This window comes from Pygocentrus nattereri, chromosome 20 (assembly GCF_015220715.1).
Source record: "Pygocentrus nattereri isolate fPygNat1 chromosome 20, fPygNat1.pri, whole genome shotgun sequence".
NCBI lineage: Eukaryota > Metazoa > Chordata > Actinopteri > Characiformes > Serrasalmidae > Pygocentrus > Pygocentrus nattereri.
This window is the reverse complement of record NC_051230.1, coordinates 34,553,229-34,577,563: the sequence shown is the minus strand read 5'-3', so window position 1 is coordinate 34,577,563 and position 24,335 is coordinate 34,553,229. Positions and strand designations below refer to the sequence as shown.

Here is a 24,335-nt window from a genome sequence, read left to right as displayed (position 1 = left end):
TTTTTCCCAACAGAACTGATTTTATTTTTGCTCAATGTTTGATATTCAGAACGTGAAACAAACTATGAAAGTTAACGCAAGTTTAGAAGTACAAACTTTTAGCCAACGTTAAACTTTGAGCAGAGATCGCACAAGTTGGTGAATTTCATACTCAGCCTTACAGTAATTTAGTGTGAACCAAGTGTTTAAATGGTGAATCTCATCATCTAGTGCAGACGTAGCCCAGCTTCTTTCCTAAAACACAGACCTAACAAACACCTGCAGCATCCTGTGGCCCGTCAGCCGTCCTAAAGCTGCTAAGACGTTCATGGTCAGTTCTAGAAATCCTGGCTGTGAGAAGTTTACATCTATAATCCACAACCCTGATGGGTTATAGAGGTCCCAACTCCATCTGGGCTTCCCAGCTTTCCCCCCCCTCTTATGGAGCCTCTAGGACCATCCCAGGTGTAGGACCCTGCTCAGGTGAATGATGGCCAATCCCAGCTGTGTACTCCACCCCAGGCGGTTACTGGCCACCCCCAGATGGGTAAACTGGCATCTGTTGACCTGTCCAGTTTAGCTTGTCAGTGGCCAGGAAGAAGGCCCCAGGGACGATGACCACAGTTGCCTGGAGGTGATGAGGCTCTTCATCCTGAAACAAATAACTATGATTAAAATGTTCACAGATGGCAGTTTGACTAAACAGGATTTGCATATTTATTAAATTAGTTATACAAAAGATCAGCATCCTCTACCCTAACGAGTTATGCAAATTAAAAATAAACCTATACAGTGGATTTAATTCACTACTTTTTAAGAAGCTGTTACACAAGATGAGTCCATCCAAGAAATTCCTGATATGACTCCTCATAAAATTCCTACGTTTTTACTTACAGCTTCGTAATGCATTACCTGAAAGCTGTGAGGCTGTTCTGGCCAGCTAGACCAGCTAGACCAGCCCAGTCTTTTCACTGAAAAACTAATTCTTTTAAAAGTTAGAGTAACAAACTACGTCACCTTCGAACAAAACGCGCAACAAATGCAGTAAAAACAAAGCAGGGTGGTCCAGTTAAATGAACACTTCTGTTATTCCCAATCTCAAGTCTAAATCACAACACATTAGGAAAATAAGATTTTACCTGGATGAGGAGCGTCGTCAGCTACACCACCTCTGAAGTGAAGTGTTCAGCCTCTGCGCTGCTTCACGCTGAAGGCGGTGAGTAATAACGGCTCTGAACGCGCTTTCACAGCAGTTTTGTTACTGAACCCCTCAGAGAGGCTAGAAACCCCTCCCACTCCCGCTCACTCTGGCATAAGCCCCTCCCACCCACCCTTAATTGCACCATGACCACTCATCTGCAGTGGTGTTGAGCAACGTCTACTTCACCACGACCCAGAAGCAGAGCAGAACATTCCTGCGTTTCCCATCAGGCATGAAAAAGTGAAGGCAGTAAGACAGCAGCTCTGCTCCAATAAGCTTTATTGTTTAATGATCAAGTGCAGGAAGTGTGGAAGGTTAATCCGCCGCCGAGGCCCCGTCCTGCTGGAGAGAGAAGGCGGTCAGTCACCAACGGGAGCTTTAAAAGTCTTTTTAGAGTAAGTGAATTACACCACCTCCTCCACAAACGGCCAATAAGCCAGGATGCGTTTGGTGGAGGAACGTAAACTAATGTTGACTGAGCAACTGGCACTCCGTAAGAGTCCCTGTTCAACATTTATTCCGAGGAATGTTTAATTGTACGAGTGGTTCTGCGCCACTATGTACAATAAGACCGACGACCACTTCGTCCGTGTTCTCATAGTGACTTGAACAACAGATGGGGGGGTGACCAGAGCTGCTGAGGTTTGCTGAGCTAAAGCTGCCCCAGCCATGGTGTTGGCTTGTTTTATCTTGAGCTAGTAATGAATGCCCATCAGAAGTCTAGAAAGCTAAACCCTCAGCTGTCCACCCCTCAGTTAGAGAACTAAGAACCCAAGAGAACTGGGTTCCTATGCAGGGGATGATTGTTTTTGTCATTAATATTAAGGAAAAAGGCACAAACCCTAGGACTTCTACATAAAGGCCCAGGATTTACCCACAGCACCTTTAGAGTAATAAACTATTTAGAATAGAATATTACACTGTTGCCCAATCTCTATTTGAGAATGATTATTTAATTTGTCATCTACACCGCTTTTGTTTTTTTTAGCAGGTATGCTGGTGTAATAAGTTGCTCATATTTAATTCTAAAGTACACGTATATATTTAAATGTCTACGCATATTTCAGTTCTGCGTAGACACTTGATGTAACTATTCACAGATCTCTACATGATTCAATAATAATTTATTGTACTTTGTCCTGTAGTTAAACACGTGGCTCCAACTTCAGTGCATCAATAAACAACTCCGTTATTACAGGCACAAGCGACTGCAAGTCAAGCACTTAACAGCAGCCTTGAATGCAGCTCCGCCAATCAGATTTCAGATCCACATCCATCTGTTTAACTGATTCACCAGATTCATTTTGGCTAAAGACGGTCAGTTCTGGGTCAGGAGAGGCAGAACTACAGCTCTAAGTGCTGGCTGGAACAGTATCTGACCTCAGTCTGTTCAGACTCTTTGCTGTTTGGTGGTGCCGGGACGGACTCGCTCTTTTCCAGGTCTTGCATTCTGGTCTCTCTCGCTCCTGCCTGCCTAAAAAACAGACACGCTTCTGTCAGCACACGGTTTAGGAGTCATTATAGACCAAACACAGACCACCACCAGCAGAAAACACGAACAGTCCAGAGGAACCCCCAAACTGTCCGCAGACGGGGAACAGTCCAGAGGAACCCCCCAAACTGTCCGCAGACGGCGAATAGTTCATAGCATTTGCTGAGTTACTCAAATACTGAATTTAATTGATGCTGAATAATTTGGTTAATGAATATTCATTAGTTACATATTCATAATAGTGACTGAAATTCATTGTATTTACAAACTCATTTGTAATAATTAAAAAATTAACAGATGCAGAAATGTAAAAATTCCGCTAAGTAAACCTGCAACGACTTCAGGGAGGAAACAAACATGAAAATGGTGGATGAGACATTTTAAACTTCAGGTTCTTCACTCATTTTCTTAGAACCCTTTAAAACGGCCTAAAAGAACCTTTCCAGCACCTTTAGAGCATCACAAGCTGTTTGCTGCACCATGTACCAACCTCTGATTTGCAGCTTTTCTCTTCTGCATGATCCCAACGGTCACTCCCAGCACGATCACAGCCACACACAGCCCTCCGGCAGCGTAAACGACCGGCTCCTGGACAACGCTCCCCAGCGGCTCCTCACAGTGTGGCCCGCTGTACCCAGCCATGCACTGGCACACGGTCGCGCCGTCCTGCAACACACACTCACCTTTACCGTTACAGAGCCTCACGCCACACGCCGCCGCGTCCACGCTGTCCACTTTAACGCCACTGCCCGAGCCCTTTGCGGTGGGGGAGGGGCGGACAGAAGCGGGACGAGTCTTGGAGTCCTGGCTTTTCACCAAAACGTTATCCCGACTGCGTGGAGTCGCAGGAGGAGGGAATTTCGGACCGTGAGAAAGGTCTACATCAGAACCTGGATTCTTCACCAAAACGGTGGTGTTGAAGGACCTCGGTCCAGCCGGCAGGGATCCAGAGCCTGGACGAAAGCGGTTTGTTTTAGGGTCATCAATACGTTTAGCTTCGTCCTGGACGCCTGAAATCAAGATAAAAGAACTGTGTTTATGTTTATATACGCATAAACGAAGGACACACTGATGGTACGAACACAACGTGCGAGATCAAGGGCCGTTAATCTAAAACGATTGAACATTTAACAACTGCAGGTTCAGCAAAAGGTTTGTAGCACAATTGTACTAATCAGGAACATCAGTATATAAAAGGGCCCATATGATTATTTACGTCAGACTACGTTTCAAAAAGTGAAGTCTGTTTTTAAAAAGGTACCAGTTCAGGTGCGGAAAGTGTGCTACAGACCCCCGAAACTGTCTGGAGTCTGGAAAAACCCGAGTTATGAGAAGAACTGAAGCAGGCTGAGCAACAGACCACAAACTCAAATGTGAGAATCTTCTCTCTGCATTTTGGTCTTTTCTTCATAAAACATAAAAAAAAATTGCTAGTGTCTCAGTAGCTAGCTAATCCAGCTCCACCTTAAATAGTCCAGCAGTTCTGACTCCTGAAGAGCCAGAAACGTAACTGCTGCTCCATTTACGGTGGAACGGGAAAATTCCAACAAGAACCTGGTGAATGACTTCAGCTTCACATCACTGAAGAATTAGGGGGGGTGATAAATAACTGCCCCCCTCTTTGAAGGCGTCTGATCCCTAAATGTAACTAAAGCCCAGCAGTGAGGAGCTGAACTTTCCCCTCCTCTGCTGTCCCTGCAGACGGGCAGGGTCGCCTACAGAGCGGCGCTAGTAGCTGTTAATGAAGTGATGCTCTTTTATTAGAGGGGCTCATTTCAGAGGAAGATCTCAACCATTGCCCTGTAGCTCAGGAACAAGGGGGGGGACACTCCAAAACAAGGGGTCAGGGTGAAAAGAAGAAATGGGTCATGGGTCATTTAGGCCCAGTCCCACCACCGCGCATTTCAAAACAAAGGCGTTTAATTACAGCTGTGAGCTTCATCATCATGCTTATATTATTGCTTACACACACACACACACACACACACACACACACACACACACACGTGTTGTAACTACCACACAGTAATTAGTGCAATACCTACTCCAATGTAAACAAATCTTAGACTTCATGCAAATAAACGTGCAACAGACACATTCCAGCTCTCGTAGTTCTCGTCCTGCTACTGTAACACCACAGTTTCCCTTCTAGAACAAGTGGAACTTGGATGCATAGATGGACTCAGATCATCAATGACTCTACTTGTAATTCACCACAACAGCTCTGAGAACCTGGTCAAAATTACAGATTTTAACCTAAACCGACCTGCCAATCATCTCCCTCCTCTGAGTGAACCAGCACAGCTACAGAGCGCCGGTCCAGTCTGAATGAGTAAAGAGAAACGCTCACAGATCTCGTCCGAACGGTCAGCGCAGTCCGGCCGGCCGTCACAGAATCTCTCCTGGGGGACACACTCCTCTCCACTCACGCACGGCTGCGTTCCTGAGGGGCAGCGGGGGTCCGGCGCACAGCCCATTTCATTAATGGAAAGAAAAGCACTGCCACAGAGACACGTCCGGCCTCCGGGGTGCGGCAGACACAGCTGAGCACAGCCTCCGTTACTGATGGAGCAGGAGTTACTGCCTGGACACAACGTCACCAAATACAGCTCACTTCACCACTGACCACTCAGGGCAGGTCTCACACTGATGCCACTGGACTAAATATTTAAAGACGAGCAGAATAGATGATTATTTACTTTTAGCTCTACACACTTGCCACCTACACCAGTCTAAATCTTCTGTATGAGTGACTGAACATTTCATTAAATACTGATTTAAACTGCATGTCTAAGGATGAGTGTAATACCCGTCTGACTGGGTTTACTGAAGGCCTTCACGTCTACAATTTCAGCTTTCACTTCAAACCACAGCATCGCCCCCTGCTGGTCATTACTGAACCAGCATTTCGTGGAACCTAGAAAAATAAATAAAAATATAAGTGAAGCCTTTAAACCAACACTAAACAAAACAAGCAAATGGAAAAAGACTGACCTCTCCTCGTGATCCAGACCAGAACTTTGTTGGCCAAAGTAAAGGTCACCAAGCCTTCTTCTGTTCTTATCTCCTTATACGCAGTGCCATCAACCCCGACCGAGGCGACGACTCCGAGACCTAAAGGAAAGAGACCATAAGACGGAGAGAAATCAGGTCTTCTGCACTGATGCGTCACAGTGCTGTACTAAAGGTTTATCTGCGCTCAACAGCTCGTAACACCAGCAACTAATCAATAAGTTTCCATGTTGCACCTTTTTCCTTTTCTTGAGGCTGAACGGTCAAACTCCCCCAGCGTAACCAGACAGTTCTACTCATGCATATTAAAACAAACGGCTCAAGTAATTCTAGAGTTGATCGTTGCTATTCCAGGTAATTGTTAGGTGACCGCTAGGTTGTCCAGGTGTGGTTGCCATGATATCTTCGGCAGTTGCTAGGTGGCTGGTAGAATGTTGCTAGGTTTTTGCTGTAGTATTGAAAGTAATTAATACTTTCATTTTGTGAGTATGGAGTCCCAGGTGGTTGCTAGGGATTTGCTAATATACTTTTATCACATTAAGCGTTTTCCTATTCTTATGATTTGGGGGGGGGGGGGCAAACTGGTTGCTATTCAACAACTGTAAACCCCTCGGTCAGACCAAACATACTGGAACTGGTTTGATGTCAGTATGTCAAACTGTGGGATGAGAGAATTTGGCTCAGCAAAAAAGCAGTTACTTCATAAAGATGTATTACCACCACATGGTGGCATTTGGAGCTACATCTGAACTTCATCAAAACATCAAGAGAACTTGTACTGACATTCCAGCAAGAGCAGAAACACATCTAGGCGTTCTAGTAGTAACTCACTGGTATCAGCCCAGTACAGCCTGTTCTCTTCATTAGACAGACTCAGGGAGACCGGCTGAACAGCGTCCACCCACACCACGTTCCGCTTCTGTCCATCCATATAAGAGCACTCAAGCTGGACCCTCCCAAGCTGGACACGGTTGGTGAAGCACATCCGGCCGGCCACAGGCTGCAGCGTGATTGAGCTTGCGTTCCTGACCTCATCCTGCAGGATGAGGGTGGTCTCAGTGCCCTTAGCTGAGGTGACCCAGAGGCCAGACTGACTGCTGCTGCTCCAGTACAGGTTCAGAGTGACCCAGTCCACAGCCATTGCGGTCAGCATATTGTTCAGCAGGCTGAAGAGTGTTCCACGCTGCGACGCCCCAGAGTCCTTCACTCTGAACAGCCCCACAGATGTTCGGCCTGCATCCCACACGTACAGAGCCTTGTCCTGAATGACCAGATCCAGCTTCTTCAGCTCCTGCACACCAGGCAGGTCGATCCTCCGGTGCTCCGGCCAGTCCTGCAGACCCACACCTGCATCTCTGCTCTGCAGGGTCACCTGGAAAACAGTATTCCTCCATCACTACATCCAGCAAACAGGCTCAGCAGATACAATGTCTGAACATGTATATCAATGTTAATGAAGCCCTTAGACGGCAGCGGTGAGCGACATTCGATGTACATTAGTCACCTAATGTCCTGTCCTCTAAAAGGCATAACTAATGTTTCCCTGATGTTTTAATTATGCCTTTAGGTGGCAGCAGTGAGCAACATTTATTTGGTAGTACTTTCAGAGGGTCCTTTAATGTTTGCAATGTCCGTCAACATCCATAGAGCGTAGTGACCGTTCCATCAAGGTTAGTAACTATTGGTTTATCTGAGCTCAGGCCGTCTTCACCTTCCTGTGTGGAGGGCAACTAATTGAAATACCTGCGTTACTGCAGTTGGGGACAGCAGCAAGAGGAAGGTGCGGTCTTTGGGTTCGTGGCATACGAGTCCGCCCTCATCCAGCACGAGTTCAGACGGACACTTGCACACACCACCTTCCAGACCAGGTGCCAACACACACAGGTGAGAACAGTTCATTGACTCACATGGGTTCGCCACACTCGGCTGCAACAACGGGTGGAAGACCTGTTTACGGAACAATCACACCTGGCATTTGAATGAAATCTGTAAATATATAGTATAATCTATATACACCAAGGTACTCACATGTGGGGTAACCGAATACAGGGAAGCTCTAACTATCTGGAAGGAATTTGTTTACATATGGAGGTGGCATGTGAGCATCTCTCCCAATAAACCCGTCATTACCTGCTGTAAAACCCATTAAGACAGAAACCCAAGTTTAAAAATGCACCACAGAAATAACCTTAGCCACTCCCTTTGCCATATTTCTATTGTTTATGACTGATTTACATAGGAGAAATCTGTAACCCTACATCATCCTACTGTCCCGTTTTGATAAGGTGAAGGCTGTACTTTCCTTGAGGCCGAGAGGCAGTCCAGGGCGGTTGAGCAGGACCTGTGGCTGTTTGCCTGTGACTTTGTGGGCTCTCTGGATGGTTCCTTTGTGAATGTCTGACCAGTAAACCATGTCACCAAACACCGACAAGGAGAACGGACTGGGGGTTTCCATCATCTGGAGCAACTTCATACATAAAAAAAGACCATCTTTAACGGTTTAATCAAACACTGCCTTGAAGTTACAGATCATAACCTACCTATTAATCCAACGTCACATACGTACTTCTCCAGCCGAGTCACTCAACATAGCGTCATGAGCCTATATTACTAATTCTAACCCTTCAGCTTGGTTTTTAAACTGGTCCTCAGGTGATTCAGATTTGATTGGCTGAGTGAGGCTGGAGTTTTGCAAATAGTAGTTATAAAGAGGATCATTCAAAATTTGTTTTGTCCAAAGGCTCCATAGGAACATTCACTTTGGACTCGCTCAGGAGTGCCTTCCAGTCCCAGACCACCTTGGAAGACCACAGGCAGCAGTTCACCTCACTACTACTGCAATACTTCATGAGTCAATTTTTTTTTTTTCAGACATCTGATCAGTAACATTTATATGTACATCACTCTGCTGCCCTCATCAGGATAGGCATAAAGTACCTTGACATCATCCCCGTCTAGTGTGGCTGACCCAATGCAGCGCAGTTGCTCATCCGTCCAGTAGAGGCGCTCCTTCAGCGAGTCCACAGCCAAACCCACAGGCCAGCGTACAGAGTCCTGCACCAGCACTTGTCTGTCTGATCCGTCCATCCCAGCTCTTCCTATCTGAGCCTCATCCCCAGTTTCTGACCAGAACATCAGCCTGACATACAGGAAGCAGAGTTTGACCATTTCAGCAGTACGATACATTTGGAGGCAACCATGAGATATTTTGGGCTAAATGAGGGTGGGAACCAAACCAACACTGAACTTTCTAAACTAATCTAGGCAGCTCCACAATGAGGGGGGAAGGCCAATGTTACAGAAATTGAGGTGGTATCTGGCATGGCCAGTCAGATCTCAGGACAGACACTGGCCACCCCAGCCACCCCTGTAGTACCGTGTATTGTCAGAACATGTTGCAATATTAGACAAACAGCTGTTGGTGAATGATAGTGGCCTCGTTAACAGCACGTTTGCCCCAGATGTGTGTTTATATAACCAAACACTGACTTATCCCTCTTGCTATACAGACAATTGTGTTCATCCACTTCTAAAACCAAAGCTGCTTGTGTTCGCACCCTTTCTGAGGCAGCAGAGCCAGCGCCTGCAGCTCCTCCACGTCCTTGTACATTATAACCACAGGCTCGGAGCCCTCCAGCCCCACAGCGTTTATCTGACCGTCCACTCTGTCCATCCAGTACAGGCTTCGACCCACCCAGTCCACTGCCACGCTCCCCGCCCTCACACCTGCAGGAAGAGAACAGCTGAACACATGGCCATACATCTCATAAGGCTAGAGCTCTGCAGCAGCCAATCACTTCGAGATCAGTGCTCCAAGGAGGAGGGGCTTCAGCAGTGTTTTTATATATATATATATATATATATATATATATATATATATATATATATATATATATATATATATAAAAAAAAAAAAAAAAAAAAAAAAAGTAGAAAACTTTAAATAATGCACTTTTTTTTGATGTGTAATACTTGATGCAGCTGGACTTTTAGAACAAGAACATTGGTGAAAAAAAAACAAAAAAAACAGGGCATTGATGGCAAATCTGAACTCTTGGTGGAGCGTTCTCCCACTCCAGTGAACTTAATGGAGTATCCAGTTCATAATAAAACAAAGCCATGCAGCCAGAACATGAACTACAGCCTGGTTTTCTTGTGTACCATTGAGCTCATCTTTAGCTGCATGCTCTACATTAGCCTGCTCCTTTCAGTAAAGTACATCTAAGCTCGTTTCTTCACCTTTCAGTAGAGTTCCTCTGCCCTTCTTGTCCAGCGTGATCCACTTCACACCCTCTACATCTGCCCAGTACACACTCCTTTTCTGCATGTCGTAGTCCAGAGACAGAGCAGGCAGCGTCTCTGAGGAGAGCAGCACATCCACGGTGGAGGTCTGCAGGTCCAGCAGGAGCAGCTCAGATTCGACAGAGGCCAGCAGGTACGACTCTCCTGAAACACAAATGGTCCATGGGTGAAGTTTGCTTTATTAGGTCAAGAGGTTTCTGCAAGGTTGAACATGGGCCTCTCGTTTATTGCTTGCATTCAGTTCGACACGTGACATTATAAAAATGCCATGTTTCAAACAGAAGTTGAGCTCAGTTCATGCTGGTCTTACTGCCGGTTTGGCCAGTTTTGGTCATGGTGGTTGACCAAGCTTGGCAAATGTTGGTCATGCAAGGTCACACACTGACTGTTCATGCAGATCAAGATGGTTGACCAGGCTGCTTAAGTTGGTCAACCAAGCATGATAACAGTCTTGCTAGATGAACAAGCGTGGCAATGTTGGTCACGCTGGATGACCAATCCCAGTAAGTGTCATTCTGGACAACCAAGCTCGGTAAAGTCGGTCATGCTTTGTAAGATTAGTCAAGCCAGATGACCAAGCTTGGAAAGATTTGTCATGATAGATGACAAAGGTGGGTAAAGTTGATCATGCTGGACAACCAAACATGGTAACTCATGCTGGGCAGCTGCCCACCTCTGCCTGGTGCAAAGACCACCCCTGTCCACCTGGCCCTACCTGTGGCTGTGCAGGTATGGCCATCAGGCTCCAAAAGATAACCATGGTTACAGGAACACTGGAAGGACCCAACAGAGTTGATACAGGAGTGAGCGCACACTGCTGGAGTCTCCACACACTCGTCCACGTCCACACATTCCACAGCACCACCTACAGGCCTGTAGCCCACCCTGCACCAGCAACTCTGAGGAGACAGTCAATCAGCAGGCGAGTTTGAGTCCAACAGTCTTTGTGAGCCAAGATAATTAATGTAAAAATTCCAAGTGTTTCAGTTTTGGAGCTGGGAGTGTTTTAAAATCAGACCTAATCCACTTTCATATGCGCTCTTAGGTCAGATACATTTCAGATTTCCCAATGTTTTACCGTCAACATTACATATAAAGAGACACGTAAAACCACGTCAAACACTGAATTACACAGAAACTCAGAAAAATAAATCCGTGGAACTGATTTAAAGACTAGCTGGAGGCTTACCGTTCCTGTAGGTGTGCTGTAGCAGTCATGTGCACACTGAGACTGGTCAGTGCATGCATCAGTAGAACAGGCCCCGCCCTCATCTGACCCATCCATGCAGTCCGTTTCTCCATTACAGAGGACAGAGGGGTCCAAACACTCTGAACTTCTGCACTGGAACTGATGAGGAGGGCAAGACGAGTCACCTGAACACAGACAGGTGAAGCTGACAGGAGAACACCCTCAAGAAGAGCCTTAGGTCCTGCTGTAGTAGCAAGGGTGTAGTTTTGGTTTAGGTTTTTTGGGACCTCATCTTGCCATTAGCGCAAGAAAGGCCATGTTCAGAGCGTCAGGCCAAATGTGATTTATGGCATATTCAGATTATAACCAGGCTGATTATTGGTGGACAGGACAAACATGCAAACCACATTTGGATCCACTTACAGTTACTGATGCCTACATTACCACAGCAACCCACACAGATAGACCGGTGATGTCTGGAGACAAATCCGGTCACTTGTGAATAAGTGTTGACCATCGTCTCAAATTTGACCTGAGAATCGGATCCGATTCCCTGCCGTCTGAACCCAGCTAAAGTCCTGTATGGCAGCAGCTAATGTTAGCCTTAAAGCGCCGTTCCAGCCTAACACCACCCGTTACACACAGTATTATGCAGCTCTGCATCCCTCAGCCTCACTGGTTTAACAGAATTCATGACTTTGCAGCCTTGTTGTGTTTATCCATCAATGCTCACCAAAACCAGTCACAGCCCAGTTTTCTCCCACCTTCAAAACATCAGAACTTTGTACTGGTTTGTGTGGTAAACCTGTGTGGTTTCCTGCATTTTCCCACATTTGCAGAAGGCATTCATTTTCACTGCATTCGTATTGGGTAATGTGAGCTTGTTTGGCTGAAGAGTGCAGTGAGACCACAGGTGAGCCTGAAAAGCTCAGAGTGGACAGCCAAGCTGAGACCAACTCAAGTTACTGCTTTAACCATGTTCTCTATGCAGTTAGTTAACCTCAGTAAACAGCTGATGGGGCTTCAGAAACAGCAGCAGGACAAATTCACATTTCTGTATCCATTCCCAGCTCAATTCAGAGCTATTAAGTTGGACAGGACCAAAAAAAAAAAAAAAAAAACAAAAAAAAAAAACCACCACAAGTTTAGGACTTCCTGATGACTACGTCATAACATCTGACCATACACTGAAATATTTGGCCAGAGTGATCCAGGTCTCATATTGGTCATACACTTCATACTACTTTGGTCACAATCAGTATGCGAGCCATACACAATAGGCCACTTCCAAACTGACATCTAAATCAAGGAATTCTAAAGGGAATAACTACAACGGTCAGACGTGGTCACTTAACCTTGGAGCTCAAGCCTGCTGGAAGGTAGATCTCCAGGAGCACCACTCTAGAGAGCCCTGTGAGGTTGCTGTGACTGGACATACGAAATGTAGTGACTGGAGGGGTGGTCCAGCCAAAATGGAAAGTTGTGTCATCCAACATTAGCCAGTCGTCCCATTTAATTATTGTCTAGGTCCTGCTTAGCTAGGAAGTGTAGGTTAGTACTGAAAGGATGGATTATCCTGCCCGCTCTGGAAGTCCGAGGACACTCACAGGCAGCCTCGTCGCTCCCGTCTGCGCAGTCTTTGGTGCCGTCACAGCGCCAGCTCTGAGGAACGCACTGCGTCTTGGATGCACACGGCCACTGAAACTGCCCACACTGCACCGGAGACTCCGCACAGCTCTACAACCACACAGACAGCAAGTGAACCAGTTAGAGCCAACAGGTACAGCAGAGGCCCTCCAACAACGCTTTTCCACTACTTTAATGGACGTCCATAACCATTTTCAGAGGGGAGTTCCACCAATTTGGCAAAATTTCGGCATAATTAAGTGGTTGAGTCTCATTGAGTGGTTTGGCATGAAACACTAGAGAAAACTAGGAAGACTCGTAGGTTCAATGGTTGGAGTGCAAATAAAAGTGTTGTCATGGCAACTCCTGCTTCCCATCACCGCCACCGTAGAGACATCGGTACCATTTCATAACAAGCCACTGACATGAACGGCATCTCAAACAGGGCATGACAATATAAAACAAGACCAGTGGAATTCCCCTTTAAGGCACTCGTACCATTTGTGGCATGTTTATGAGCGTCTTTGGGTTTCAGAGTAGGGCGTGACAAAAATGGAACTTATTATTAAAACAAAAACATGGAACAAGTTTATTATGTGGTACCTTTACTGCAGAAGTTGACTTACTGCTTCATGGCACTCCGTCCAGTCACTGCAGTTTCTCTCATCTGAGTGATCCCTGCAGTCTGGGATGCCATCACAGCGCCCACTAATTGGTACACACTGACCGCTAGCACACTGGAACTCCGTATTGCCGCAGGTCCTGCCTCCTACGAAGAGAGAAAGGAAGTGAACGAAAATGGAAAAGAAACCAAATTGAGTGAAATTAATCTGCTGACCATGTTAACACTGGTCTTAACTTACCACAGTTGGCTTCGTCGCTGCCGTCCTCACAGTCCAGATATCCATCACAGATGAAGAACCCTGGTAGGCAGAGTTTACCGCACTGGTGTTCGCAGTCCTCACCCAGCTTAAGGCAGCCCATTTCATCTGACCGGTCCTGGCACTGAGCCACATCGTCACACACCTGACTCTGCTCAATACACATCTTTCCGTGTGCACACTGGAACTGGCCTGGAACCAGATTTACACTATTACTTCTGAAGAAGCTGGTGTGAAGTAGTTAGATGGGTTCTCTTGCCCAGGGCTTTTATTTTGACACTGCAGCTCTTTGTAGAAAATCAGTGTGAATTTTACGTAAAGGTACCTAATCATGAGCTGCACGTCAAGCCTGTAACGTGACCTATAGTCAATGACCTGCTGAACACGACCGATCAGGTCTTCACCTGCTTCACACTCCTCGGCGCACTCCAGCTCGTCTGAGCCGTCCCTGCAGTCCTCCTCTCCGTCACATATGTGGGTGTAATGAATGCACTCGGTCCCGTCTCTGCAGGCCCAGGAGCCCAACAGGCAGCGCAGGGGAGGCCGGACAGCAGGGGGGTCAGTCCCAACAGCATGAACTTCCTCCACCTCTTCAGCTTCAACAGATTCATCACCTGTTTGAAAAAGTAAACAAGCGTTAGCTACAGTAAGTTTTAGTCCATCTTCATAGAAAACAGCGTCAGAAACCACAGAACCCAGCCTGCTGCTTAAATGAACCCCAATGTTAGGAAGAGCCGTCTTATTTCGGCCGTAAATGTGTCTCAGTGACTGGCTCTGCTTTAAGCTTTAGCTCCGCTATAGCCGCTTCTCTCGCATCTCTGGCAGGAAACTTTTCCAGCTTCTGGTTCACGTTTTCCTGCTCCACCTTAAATGATGCATGAGGTGCCAGAACGTAACCAACTACATAGCCAACTGCTTCATTTAAGGTGGAACAAAAATTCTAACAAGTTTCTCGCCGTAGATTAAACATCAGGAAACCAGCTGGAGTGACTAAAACGTGCTTTCATCTCCAAATCAATGCTCGTCTTAAATCTCTCTCTTTGCCTTTTCGTAGCTACCAGCTAGGCCTGGTTCTCGTCTGTGTTGCTATGGTGACCAGCCGTCTGCGCTGATCTTCAGGGTTAAAGGGTGAATCAGCAGTTCTACATTAACTCCAGCGTTTAAGACCATTTACTGTTAAACTGTGTTGAAGGATCAGCAGAGCTTTATTTTACTGTAGAGGAGGATTATTTTATTATTACCTACTGATCTGATTCAGCTGTGGAGCCACGACAGGGCAGGAAAAGAGCTGCATTGGGACCTGGAGCACCATGTCCACCCCTGGTCTACCCCAAAATCAGAACAGTGCTCATTCACACACCAGTCTTAGTCACAGTAACAAAAGCCTGTTTTACTCCTTAGAATCAGAGACTGGAAAATGGTCATAAAGACAAATGGATTGATTTTGGTGCATAAAATAAATAAAAATAAGTTATAAATCGCAGGGAAAAAGTGACGGCACTCCAGACAGTTTTAAGGCAAGTATGAGGTGGTTTATGCCTTCAGTTGGCTCCACACTCAGGTAGAGTATAAGCTCCCACTATTTCTTAGCTGGCTCAAGCACTAAAACTAAAGAATCCACGTGTTTATGGAAGACCGGACTGTCGGAGCAAGTCTTACCACAGTCGGCCTCGTCACTGCCGTCCTCGCAGTCCACCCGTCCATCGCAGATTAAAACCTCAGACAGGCAGAGTTTACCGCATCTGTGTCCGCAGCCCTCGGCTGGCTTAAAGCAGTCCAATTCATCTGACCGGTCCTGGCACTGAGCCACATCGTCACACACCTGACTCTGCTCAATACACATCTTTCCGTGTGCACATTGGAACTGGCCTGGAACCAGATTTACACTCAATGAAACCTGCCATCAGATTAAGTTATGAACGGTGATTGAAATTAACCAGCTTTGGTCACTAGAGGGCAGCACAGAATCTAAGCAATCCAGAAAACCAACTTTGACAATTGGGACAATTCCTAGCCAAATTACAGACCCAATATTTTTTCCTAAATAGAAAATCTACACAACATTTTAAAACTAGACCTGTAGTAATTCCTGCTAAACCGAGCACACTAAGCATGTACTTCATGTCCTGAACAGTCTTATTTTAGAGCTACGCCGTCTAACTGATGGCTGTAAACATCTTAACCATCACCTCACACCAGCTTCTTCGGAAATGAAGTACAGTTAGACGGGTTCTCTTGCCCAGGGCTTTTATTTTGACACTGCAGCTCTTTGTAGAAAATCAGTGTGAATTTTACGTAAAGGTACCTAATCATGAGCTGCACGTCAAGCCTGTAACGTGACCTATAGTCAATAACCTGCTGAACACGACCGATCAGGTCTTCACCTGCTTCACACTCCTCGGCGCACTCCAGCTCGTCTGAGCCGTCCCTGCAGTCCTCCTCTCCGTCACATATGTGGGTGTACTGAATGCACTCGGTCCCGTCTCTGCAGGCCCAGGAGCCCAACAGGCAGCGCAGGGGAGGCCGGACAGCAGGGGGGTCAGTCCCGACAGCATGAACTTCCTCCACCTCTTCAGCTTCAGATTCGTCATCTGTTTGAAAAAGTAAACAAGCGTTAGCTACAGTAAGTTTTAGTCCATCTTCATAGAAAACAGCGTCAGAAACCACAGAACCCAGCCTGCTGCTTAAAGGAGCCGTATCATGCAAAACCAAGTGTCCTCTGCTTTTCCAGAATAAAGAGCTTGACATGCACAAACTTAACACTGCCAGTCCAAATATAGTAATGAACTTGTGATGTCAGGAAAAACTATAGCCTTTACATACAATAGTCTGCAGAGCTTTAGCTGCACCCACTCAAGTTCAGGAGCCTTACACCCCACAGACTTGCCCAGGCGCCCCAGCCCCAATGTTAGGAAGAGCCGTCTTATTTCGGCTGTAAATGTGTCTCAGTGCGCGCTGAAGTACCAGCACAGGATAAATAAACGAAAACGGACGGACTTCGCTCTGCTTTAAGCTTTAGCTCCGCTCTAGCTGCTTCTCTCGCATCTCTGGCAGGAAACTTTTCCAGCTTCTGGTTCACGTTTTCCTGCTCCACCTTAAATGATGCATGAGGTGCCAGAACGTAACCAACTACATAGCCAACTGCTTCATTTAAGGTGGAACAAAAATTAACAAGTTTCTCGCCGCAGATTAAACATCAGGAAACCAGCTGGAGTGACTAAAACGTGCTTTCATCTCCAAATCAATGCTCGTCTTAAATCTCTCTCTTTGCCTTTTCGTAGCTACCAGCTAGGCCTGGTTCTCGTCTGTGTTGCTATGGTGACCAGCCGTCTGCGCTGATCTTCAGGGTTAAAGGGTGAATCAGCAGTTCTACATTAACTCCAGCGTTTAAGACCATTTACTGTTAAACTGTGTTGAAGGATCAGCAGAGCTTTATTTTACTGTAGAGGAGGATTATTTTATTATTACCTACTGATCTGATTCAGCTGTGGAGCCGCAACAGGGCAGGAAAAGAGCTGCATTGGGACCTGGAGCACCGTGTCCACCCCTGGTCTACCCCAAAATCAGAGTATAAGCTCCCACTATTTCTTAGCTGGCTCAAGCACTAAAACTAAAGAATCCGCGTGTTTATGGAAGACCGGACTGTCGGAGCAAGTCTCTTACCACAGTCGGCCTCGTCACTGCCGTCCTCGCAGTCCACCCGTCCATCGCAGATTAAAACCTCAGACAGGCAGAGTTTACCGCATCTGTGTCCGCAGCCCTCGGCTGGCTTAAAGCAGTCCAATTCATCTGACCGGTCCTGGCACTGAGCCACATCGTCACACACCTGACTCTGCTCAATACACATCTTTCCGTGTGCACATTGGAACTGGCCTGGAACCAGATTTACAGGGGAAACTGCTGTTTACACTCAGGCCACTTTAATAAAGGGCACATATGATGCGAACAAAAACCAGCATACAACCATCTTTCTACTCGGCCTGCAGCCACTCAGCTCCGTCCACAGACACCAACGCTATAAGGGCCTTCAGCCTAGATTGTTCACTGAATGAGGCACAGCCAATCAGAACTGAGCTCATTTACATACATCAGTCTTAAAAGGCACAAACAGCCTACTTAATTGAGTGATGAACAGAAGTTGGGGAAAGAGGTAAATGAATGTCAGATCTCTCCTCTGCAGGAAAGTACATCTCCAGAAGGACAGTTGGTGACCACTACACTAGCCAACATGATGAACCTGGTTTATTTGGGTCGAAATTCTCATTAGCTTCAATGAGAAGCTAATGGGTTACATTAAAAAAAAAAAAAGGATGGGAACCAGGGGTCGCCATGACAGACATTTTATTTACTGTCCAGAACCACCAGAGAACCTACACGAGTCTGACTTTATATGGAATGAAGGATAAAGTGTGGAAAATGTGAAATTATATCTTTGAGGTACTATTTGGCCTCACAACGTCCTGCATGTATTCCTCCACCATGAACTGACTAAGGCCAAAAATCTAAAAGCCTGACTCCTAGTTTTCAGAGCTGGACATCTGGCTCCCGTCACCACCAGCGAACAATCCCAAGTTTCTCAAACTTTTAACCATTAATTACTCAGACTGAAAAACTGGTGGAGTTTTTCCAAGTCAGCTGATCACACTGACCTTTCTCGCACTCTGTGGTGCAGTCCTCTTCATCAGAGCCGTCGGCACAGTCTCTCTCCCCATCACAGACATGGTTAAACAGCACGCAGTCCGAACCGTCCTTACACGGAACCGTGCCCAGACGGCAGCGCGGTGGTTCCCCCTGCTGGGGGTCGAGCTCACCTGTAACAGCTACAGAGAGAACATTTCCTTAGATCAGGATGCAGCAGAGCCCAAGGTACCCAAACAAAGCCAAAACACCACCAGCAATATTCGAAACTGCAGTCAGGCAGCGCGCGCACACACACACAGCCGGTTCTCCTGGGTTGTGGGGGCAGCAGGAGCCCATCCCAGCAGTCATTGGGTGGAAGGCAGGACACTCCCTGGACAGGTCGCCAGTCCATCACAGGGGCAGGGCAGACGCTCACTCACACCTAGGGGTAATTACAGTTGTCCAATTGGCCTGACTGCATGTCTGGACTGTGGGAGGAACCCAGAGGAAACCCACGCAGACACGGGGAGAACATGCAGACTCCACACAGAGGACACTGGTCACCCGCCCGGGGAATTGAACCCAGGCCCTCCTTGCTGCGCTATACACCTGTGCCACCACCCATCATGCAATTTAACAGCCTAAATCAATGTTGTGCTGTCTGGGGAAGTTAAACCAACAGCCTGTTGAATTAGACCAACCAGGCCTCCACACGCTAACATCTCAACCACAACTCGCTGGCAGTCTGACCACACCACGTTAAGCAGAAAACATGGATACGCTGGTCAGGGCCAAGAAGGACCTTGAACTTCCTTTTTAGAAAGACAAACAAATCTAAACCGCAGCTTCAACACCGTACAAGAAAAATAAATTAGATATCTGCCCAAATCGCTCAGCCCTAACGGAGTTTCCATGGGCTCTGTGGAGAAACGATGGCATAGACAAGCCCAAATCCCTGAGGATTCAACATAGAGTTCGTCAAGGGTTTAGTCCTCTACAGCACCTTCAGCTTAAATGGTTCCTCAGCTCGATGGAGAGCGTCGTACACTGCTGTGATTCCTGAGAAGGTTTCTCTACAGCACCAAAAGGATCATCCTACTGATGTCAGGTCTAACAGAAGAGCCCTTTTCCACGCTATACACAACCAGTTTCAAAGAGGTTCTACATACTCCTCAAAAGATGGTCCATGAAGGGTTCTTCAGTACAGAAAAGGCTTCTATGTAGAACCAACAAAGAACACTGCATGATTTAACTGGTTCTCTGCATCATCCAACGGTCCTTCAGCTTGGGGCAGAATGTGTTGTGGCTGGTTCTATACAGAAGTGCTACAAGCTTGGCATTGTAACGATAGAAACATTTTAGGTGTTGCATAGAACCAACAACAATGAAGAACCCTTTAACCGTGTAAAGGGTTTTTTGACTGCTTATGGTTCTTTACCAAACCGTTTTCTTCACTAAAGAACCCATGAACCATTTAAGACTTCTCCAATCTGAAGAACCGTTTCACGTGAACCATTTAAGCTATAAATGGCTTTATAAAGAACTCCTGGTTCTCAGCAGAACCACTGGCTTCACTGGAGCTGGAGCCATGAGGCCAATGACGCTAACGAGTCAACGAGCTCAGCGATTAGCGAGCAGGCTCGTCTAAGGCCGTGGGGGGTCAGGAACACCTAAACCGGACATCTCCGACACTGTGTGGCTCGTTTATCTATAGATATATTTATATTTATCTATATGGACTAAAATCCAGACATTTCACACTCCACGCCTCCCGTTAGCCCAGTTAGCTACGCGCTGTGGCGTTAGCGCGACTTCACCACCGTGAGCTCCTTCAGCCCAAACCGCCGAGCTCCAGGCGCCAGACGCGTCTCGGCTGATTATAACTGTGTATAACGTTCATTTTCAGCCTTTAGTCCTTCATTTAGGGGACTTTTAACGGCACTGACGGCTGGCACGTCTACTTCCCACCCGCCAGAAGCCTAAACCAGCCATGGCCAACTGTGGAAGTTGGTTAGCCAGCGGCCCAATTACAACTCCCCGTTCCACCTTAAAAGACGCAGAAAGTAACTGCAGCAGCCTTTACAATGGAACAGGCCCAGGCTATGACTGCTGATGGGTTTAAGGTGGAACGGAAAGTTAGAATATAAATGATGCCACAGGCCTCAGGCTGTGACTGCTGATGGGTTTAAGGTGGAACGGAAAGTTAGAATATAATAATGCCACAGGCCCCAGGCTGTTACTGGGGAAGAGTTTAAGGTGGTACGGAAACTAATATAATGATGCTCCAGGCCCCAGGCTGTGACTGCTGATGGGTTTAAGGTGGAACGGAAAGTTAGAATATAATAATGCCACAGGCCCCAGGCTGTTACTGGGGAAGAGTTTAAGGTGGTACGGAAACTAATATAATGATGCTCCAGGCCCCAGGCTGTGACTGCTGATGGGTTTAAGGTGGAACGGACAACACAAACACGAAGCCGACAGGTCCCAGATCGCAACTGCCTCAGCATTTAAGGTGGAATGGAACATCCGTATGAGGCATCGGGAGGCAGGCCCCAGAAGATTAACTGCAGCAGCGTTTAAGGTGGAACGGATTTTTGTGTGATGCCGAGGCATGCCCCAGAACGCAACCGCGGAAAAGTTTAAGGTGGAACGAAAAATTCGAATATAATGATGCGACAGACTGTAACTGCAGAAGAGCTTAAGGTGGAACGGGAAAAAAAACGCTATGAAGCGGACAGGTCCCAGGCGGTAACTGCTTCAGCGTTTAAGGTGGAACAGAAAATCCGTATGAGAGGCAACGACCGGCCCCAGAATGTTAACTGCAGCAGCGTTTAAGGTGGAATGGAAATTTTGACGGTGATGCTCAGACATGCCCCAGAATGTAACCTGCTTAAAGTTTAAGGTGGAACGGGAAAAAACTAATATTACGGTACAAGGCTTTAGATCGTAACAGCCGCAGCGCTTAAGGTGGGACGGGAAAGTCGAAAGAGAAGACTGCATGAAAACTCCCCAACGCAACTGAGCCTGGTCCAGCCAGGCCTGGGATTCTGGGTCATTAGCCGGAGCAGGTGTCGGACATCAGGGCCCAAACCAACAGCTCCACTCAGGGAGCTTCCACCACCAACTCCAGCCGAACCTCCTGAAGGACAGAACAAGCGCTTTAAAGCGGATAAAACGCTGAAACGCGCGCTTAAGACAGCCCGGGACCTGCAAACCAGCGGAGAAGCGCGTGATAACAGCGCAGCTGAGGGGTTTGTCTCACCGTGCAGCAGCAGAACCGCACACAGCGCCGCACACACCGACCGCATCGCCGCAAACCAGCACACGCAGCCCACGCGTACGCGCTTTATAAGCGCGCGGTCTCTCGGTGACGCGCATGAACGCGCAGACATGGAGCTCAAACCTTGCTCATTTAGAAATACCAGGTGTATCAAAAGCCCCGCACCGTATATATGGGATATATTTACATTTCATCTGCACACGTGCTTAAAATTCAACATATTGACCTTAACGTGCAACTTCTGCGCCTTCATTTAAGAGCGACACTAATGTGTCGTCAGGTTTACGTCATGATCCTAATCAATGACAGCTAATCTTAATAAGTCAAAGAAGTGACGTATGCTTAATTATGCATGACATGTTCCCAGTTTAAAGGTGTGCAGACTTCATGAATATTCCCGTTTCTTGTGTGGTTTAGGAAATGAAACCCTTCCCATCTGTTTTACCAGCGCACTGAACGCTTTGAGAGGAATTTTACTGAGTGATAAAACAATAAGCGGCCATTGACTCGCAAACTCGGGCGACACCGTGAAGAATCGAGTGCAAAGCTTCGGAGTCGACTCTCGAGTCTCAAGCGCCAGGCACCGGAGAACCGACTCTTTTTGGGGAATCGACTCCGGACTGTAAACAGTAATGGCGCTCTTCGGGCTGATCCAGGCTGCTGTTTTATTCTCTAATGCGATGGCAGTGCTGCACGAAGAGCGGTTCCTCGCCCAGAGTAAGAGCTTTTACGCTTTTACCCTCCGGCTCTGGTCGTTTTGAATCATACCCGCCCTCATTCACCTGCTGTTGGCGTAATAACAGCCGTTAGCCCACCGTGCTCGCAGCAGGTCACCAGCTAGCGGAGCAGCAGGAGATTTAATGCCATAAACCCCTAAATAGGACGCTAATATCGATACTACCACTGGAATAACGCATTGAACACCTCCCACACTAAGTGTGGGAACAGAAGGTCAGGAGGGTGAAGGCTCTACATCAGCTGGAGACCACCTGACGTGTCCAGGAGCAGAGCTGAGTGAGACATGGAGGGTTCTTTGGCAAAGATGAGGTCCACCACTTAGGAATGAATTAAGGGGTTACTGAGAAGCCCACACCCTCTACCCAAATGATCAGTGACCACGGAAAGCAGGGCTGGGCTCCTGACCAGGCCACTGGGGTCAGTGCCCAGAGCCCTCTGGCTGGCAGGGGCTTCAGCGGGTGGTGGGAACAGTCCAGCGCAGCTTCAGAAATAAGGCTGAGGCAGTGATGACATGAACTAGGCGAAGGCCTTCCAAGCGGCTCTCCCACAGGATGCGTGACTCCTCTTCTTAATATACATATTTAGATATTTTTGGTTTTTAACGTTGAATTCAGCGCTTTAAAGTACCGCTTTACAGTGAATAACCCTCTCACTTTTTTACTGATTAACCATCATTTTCAACTTGTAAGATCTGATTAAAGTGCATGTGTTGTGATTAAATCTAAGGAAAAAAATGATATATTTTATAGCTGTTAATTGTCATTAATTATGGTGGTAATTATAAGTAGGTTTGCTGGTGCTACTGTCGAAACAAAGCTTCTATTAAGGATAATAATGGAATGAATAATAGCGATAATGTTAATGATAACGATCCCTTCTGGTCTGTGTCCCGTGTGCAGTCGGCTGGGGCGTGGACCAGAGCATCGGGGGGTTCGGAGAGGACCCTGGCATCAAAGCCCAGCTGGTCAACCTGGTCCGCTCCGTCAGGACAGTCATGAGGGGTAAAGCGGCTCCAGACGTGCTCTGCTTGTGAATCAGGTGTAAATATGCTGATCAGCCCACACGGGTTGAGGTCCTGCGTCAGGGTGAGCTGGACTCAGGCCTGGTTTCTCTGTTCCCGCAGTGCCCCTGATCGCCGTCAACTCAGTCTGCGTGGTCCTGCTGCTGCTGTTCGGCTGATGGAGCGGCGCGGGCTAAAGCGATAGTCTGACGACGCGTCGTAGGAGCCCAGCTCCGCCCCAGATAGTCAGCCAGGACAGGTTTGGTGCTTTCTTTAGTTTTAGTGCTAATGATGCTGAGAAGTAACGGAAGCGCACATCCCACCAATATCCCACCCATCACACTCGCCTCAAACACGCCAGCCAAGTCGGCCTCCTGTTCGTCCGCTGCCCATTTGAACTTTACGCTCCACCTTAAATGGTCCAGCAGTTGCGTTCTGGAGCCTGAGGCCGTTTAAGGTGGAACGGAGAGCTCAAATAACAAACCATGTTCAGGACTGTCTGACAGTACATTAGCCCAGCAACTGGCTGGCTGTCTGTGGGGTAAGTGGTGGGCACCTGTAAATTAGAATCTCCTTGGCCAAACTATCGCTTTAACTGCCAGGCTGAAGAACTGAGGAGCTCTGCTCACGTCCCTGTTTCAAATCAGCAAAAACAGAGACGTTCTGACCGAGATTCATGAATCCTTTGCTGAATGTGTTGGTTTCTGGGTATCTGGTGGCTGCATGACCCGGTCGTCTGTTCTGCGGTAAACAGATTATCTGTATTTTTGGGTGATTTGTAATGTGGTGTTGGCGCGATCGCCGCAGCTCGCGTGCCTTCGGTTTAATAATTAGGACCAAAATAACTTCAGTGTTTTATCTGGAATAATTGAAATGTCGCTTATAACAATGTGTGACTGGCAAATTGTACGAATTATTAAAAGATTTTCATTCCTGTTCCTGTGAATTTACTGTTCCTTATTTCATTGTTTGATCATTTATCGCCGTTAAATTACCATCATCATATTATTATGAT

The 24,335-nt window shown here is 47.1% G+C and overlaps 2 protein-coding genes across 4 annotated transcripts; one reads left to right on the top strand and one right to left on the bottom strand.

The window, feature by feature from the left end:
- Positions 1–1,442: 1,442 nt before the first annotated feature.
- Positions 1,443–21,657, bottom strand: lrp13 (low-density lipoprotein receptor related-protein 13). 3 transcript variants are annotated; one of them, XM_037531435.1, is made up of 23 exons: positions 21,565–21,657; positions 18,332–18,502; positions 17,346–17,555; positions 16,067–16,273; positions 15,342–15,551; positions 14,087–14,296; positions 13,665–13,874; positions 13,428–13,570; positions 12,783–12,912; positions 11,176–11,360; positions 10,702–10,885; positions 9,924–10,130; positions 9,242–9,410; positions 8,622–8,823; positions 7,987–8,151; positions 7,428–7,631; positions 6,516–7,056; positions 5,667–5,786; positions 5,482–5,589; positions 5,023–5,256; positions 3,163–3,682; positions 2,561–2,654; positions 1,443–1,522 (listed from the first exon to the last, which is right to left on the bottom strand). In XM_037531435.1, the coding sequence occupies exons 1-23, from the start codon at positions 21,608–21,610 to the stop codon at positions 1,496–1,498; spliced, it is 4,497 nt and encodes a 1,498-aa protein (XP_037387332.1). In that variant the 5' UTR covers positions 21,611–21,657; the 3' UTR covers positions 1,443–1,495. The 3 variants fall into 3 exon arrangements, with proteins under 3 accessions (XP_037387332.1, XP_037387333.1, XP_037387334.1); XM_037531436.1 differs by having other exon boundaries at positions 1,443–1,519; XM_037531437.1 differs by lacking the exon at positions 17,346–17,555.
- A 498-nt stretch (positions 21,658–22,155) lies between these two features.
- On the top strand, positions 22,156–24,266 carry LOC119261763 (immediate early response 3-interacting protein 1-like). Its single transcript, XM_037531423.1, has 3 exons — positions 22,156–22,299; positions 23,220–23,321; positions 23,444–24,266. Exons 1-3 carry the CDS (start codon positions 22,215–22,217, stop codon positions 23,497–23,499), a joined length of 243 nt encoding a protein of 80 aa, XP_037387320.1. The 5' UTR covers positions 22,156–22,214; the 3' UTR covers positions 23,500–24,266.
- The last annotated feature ends 69 nt before the right edge of the window (positions 24,267–24,335 follow it).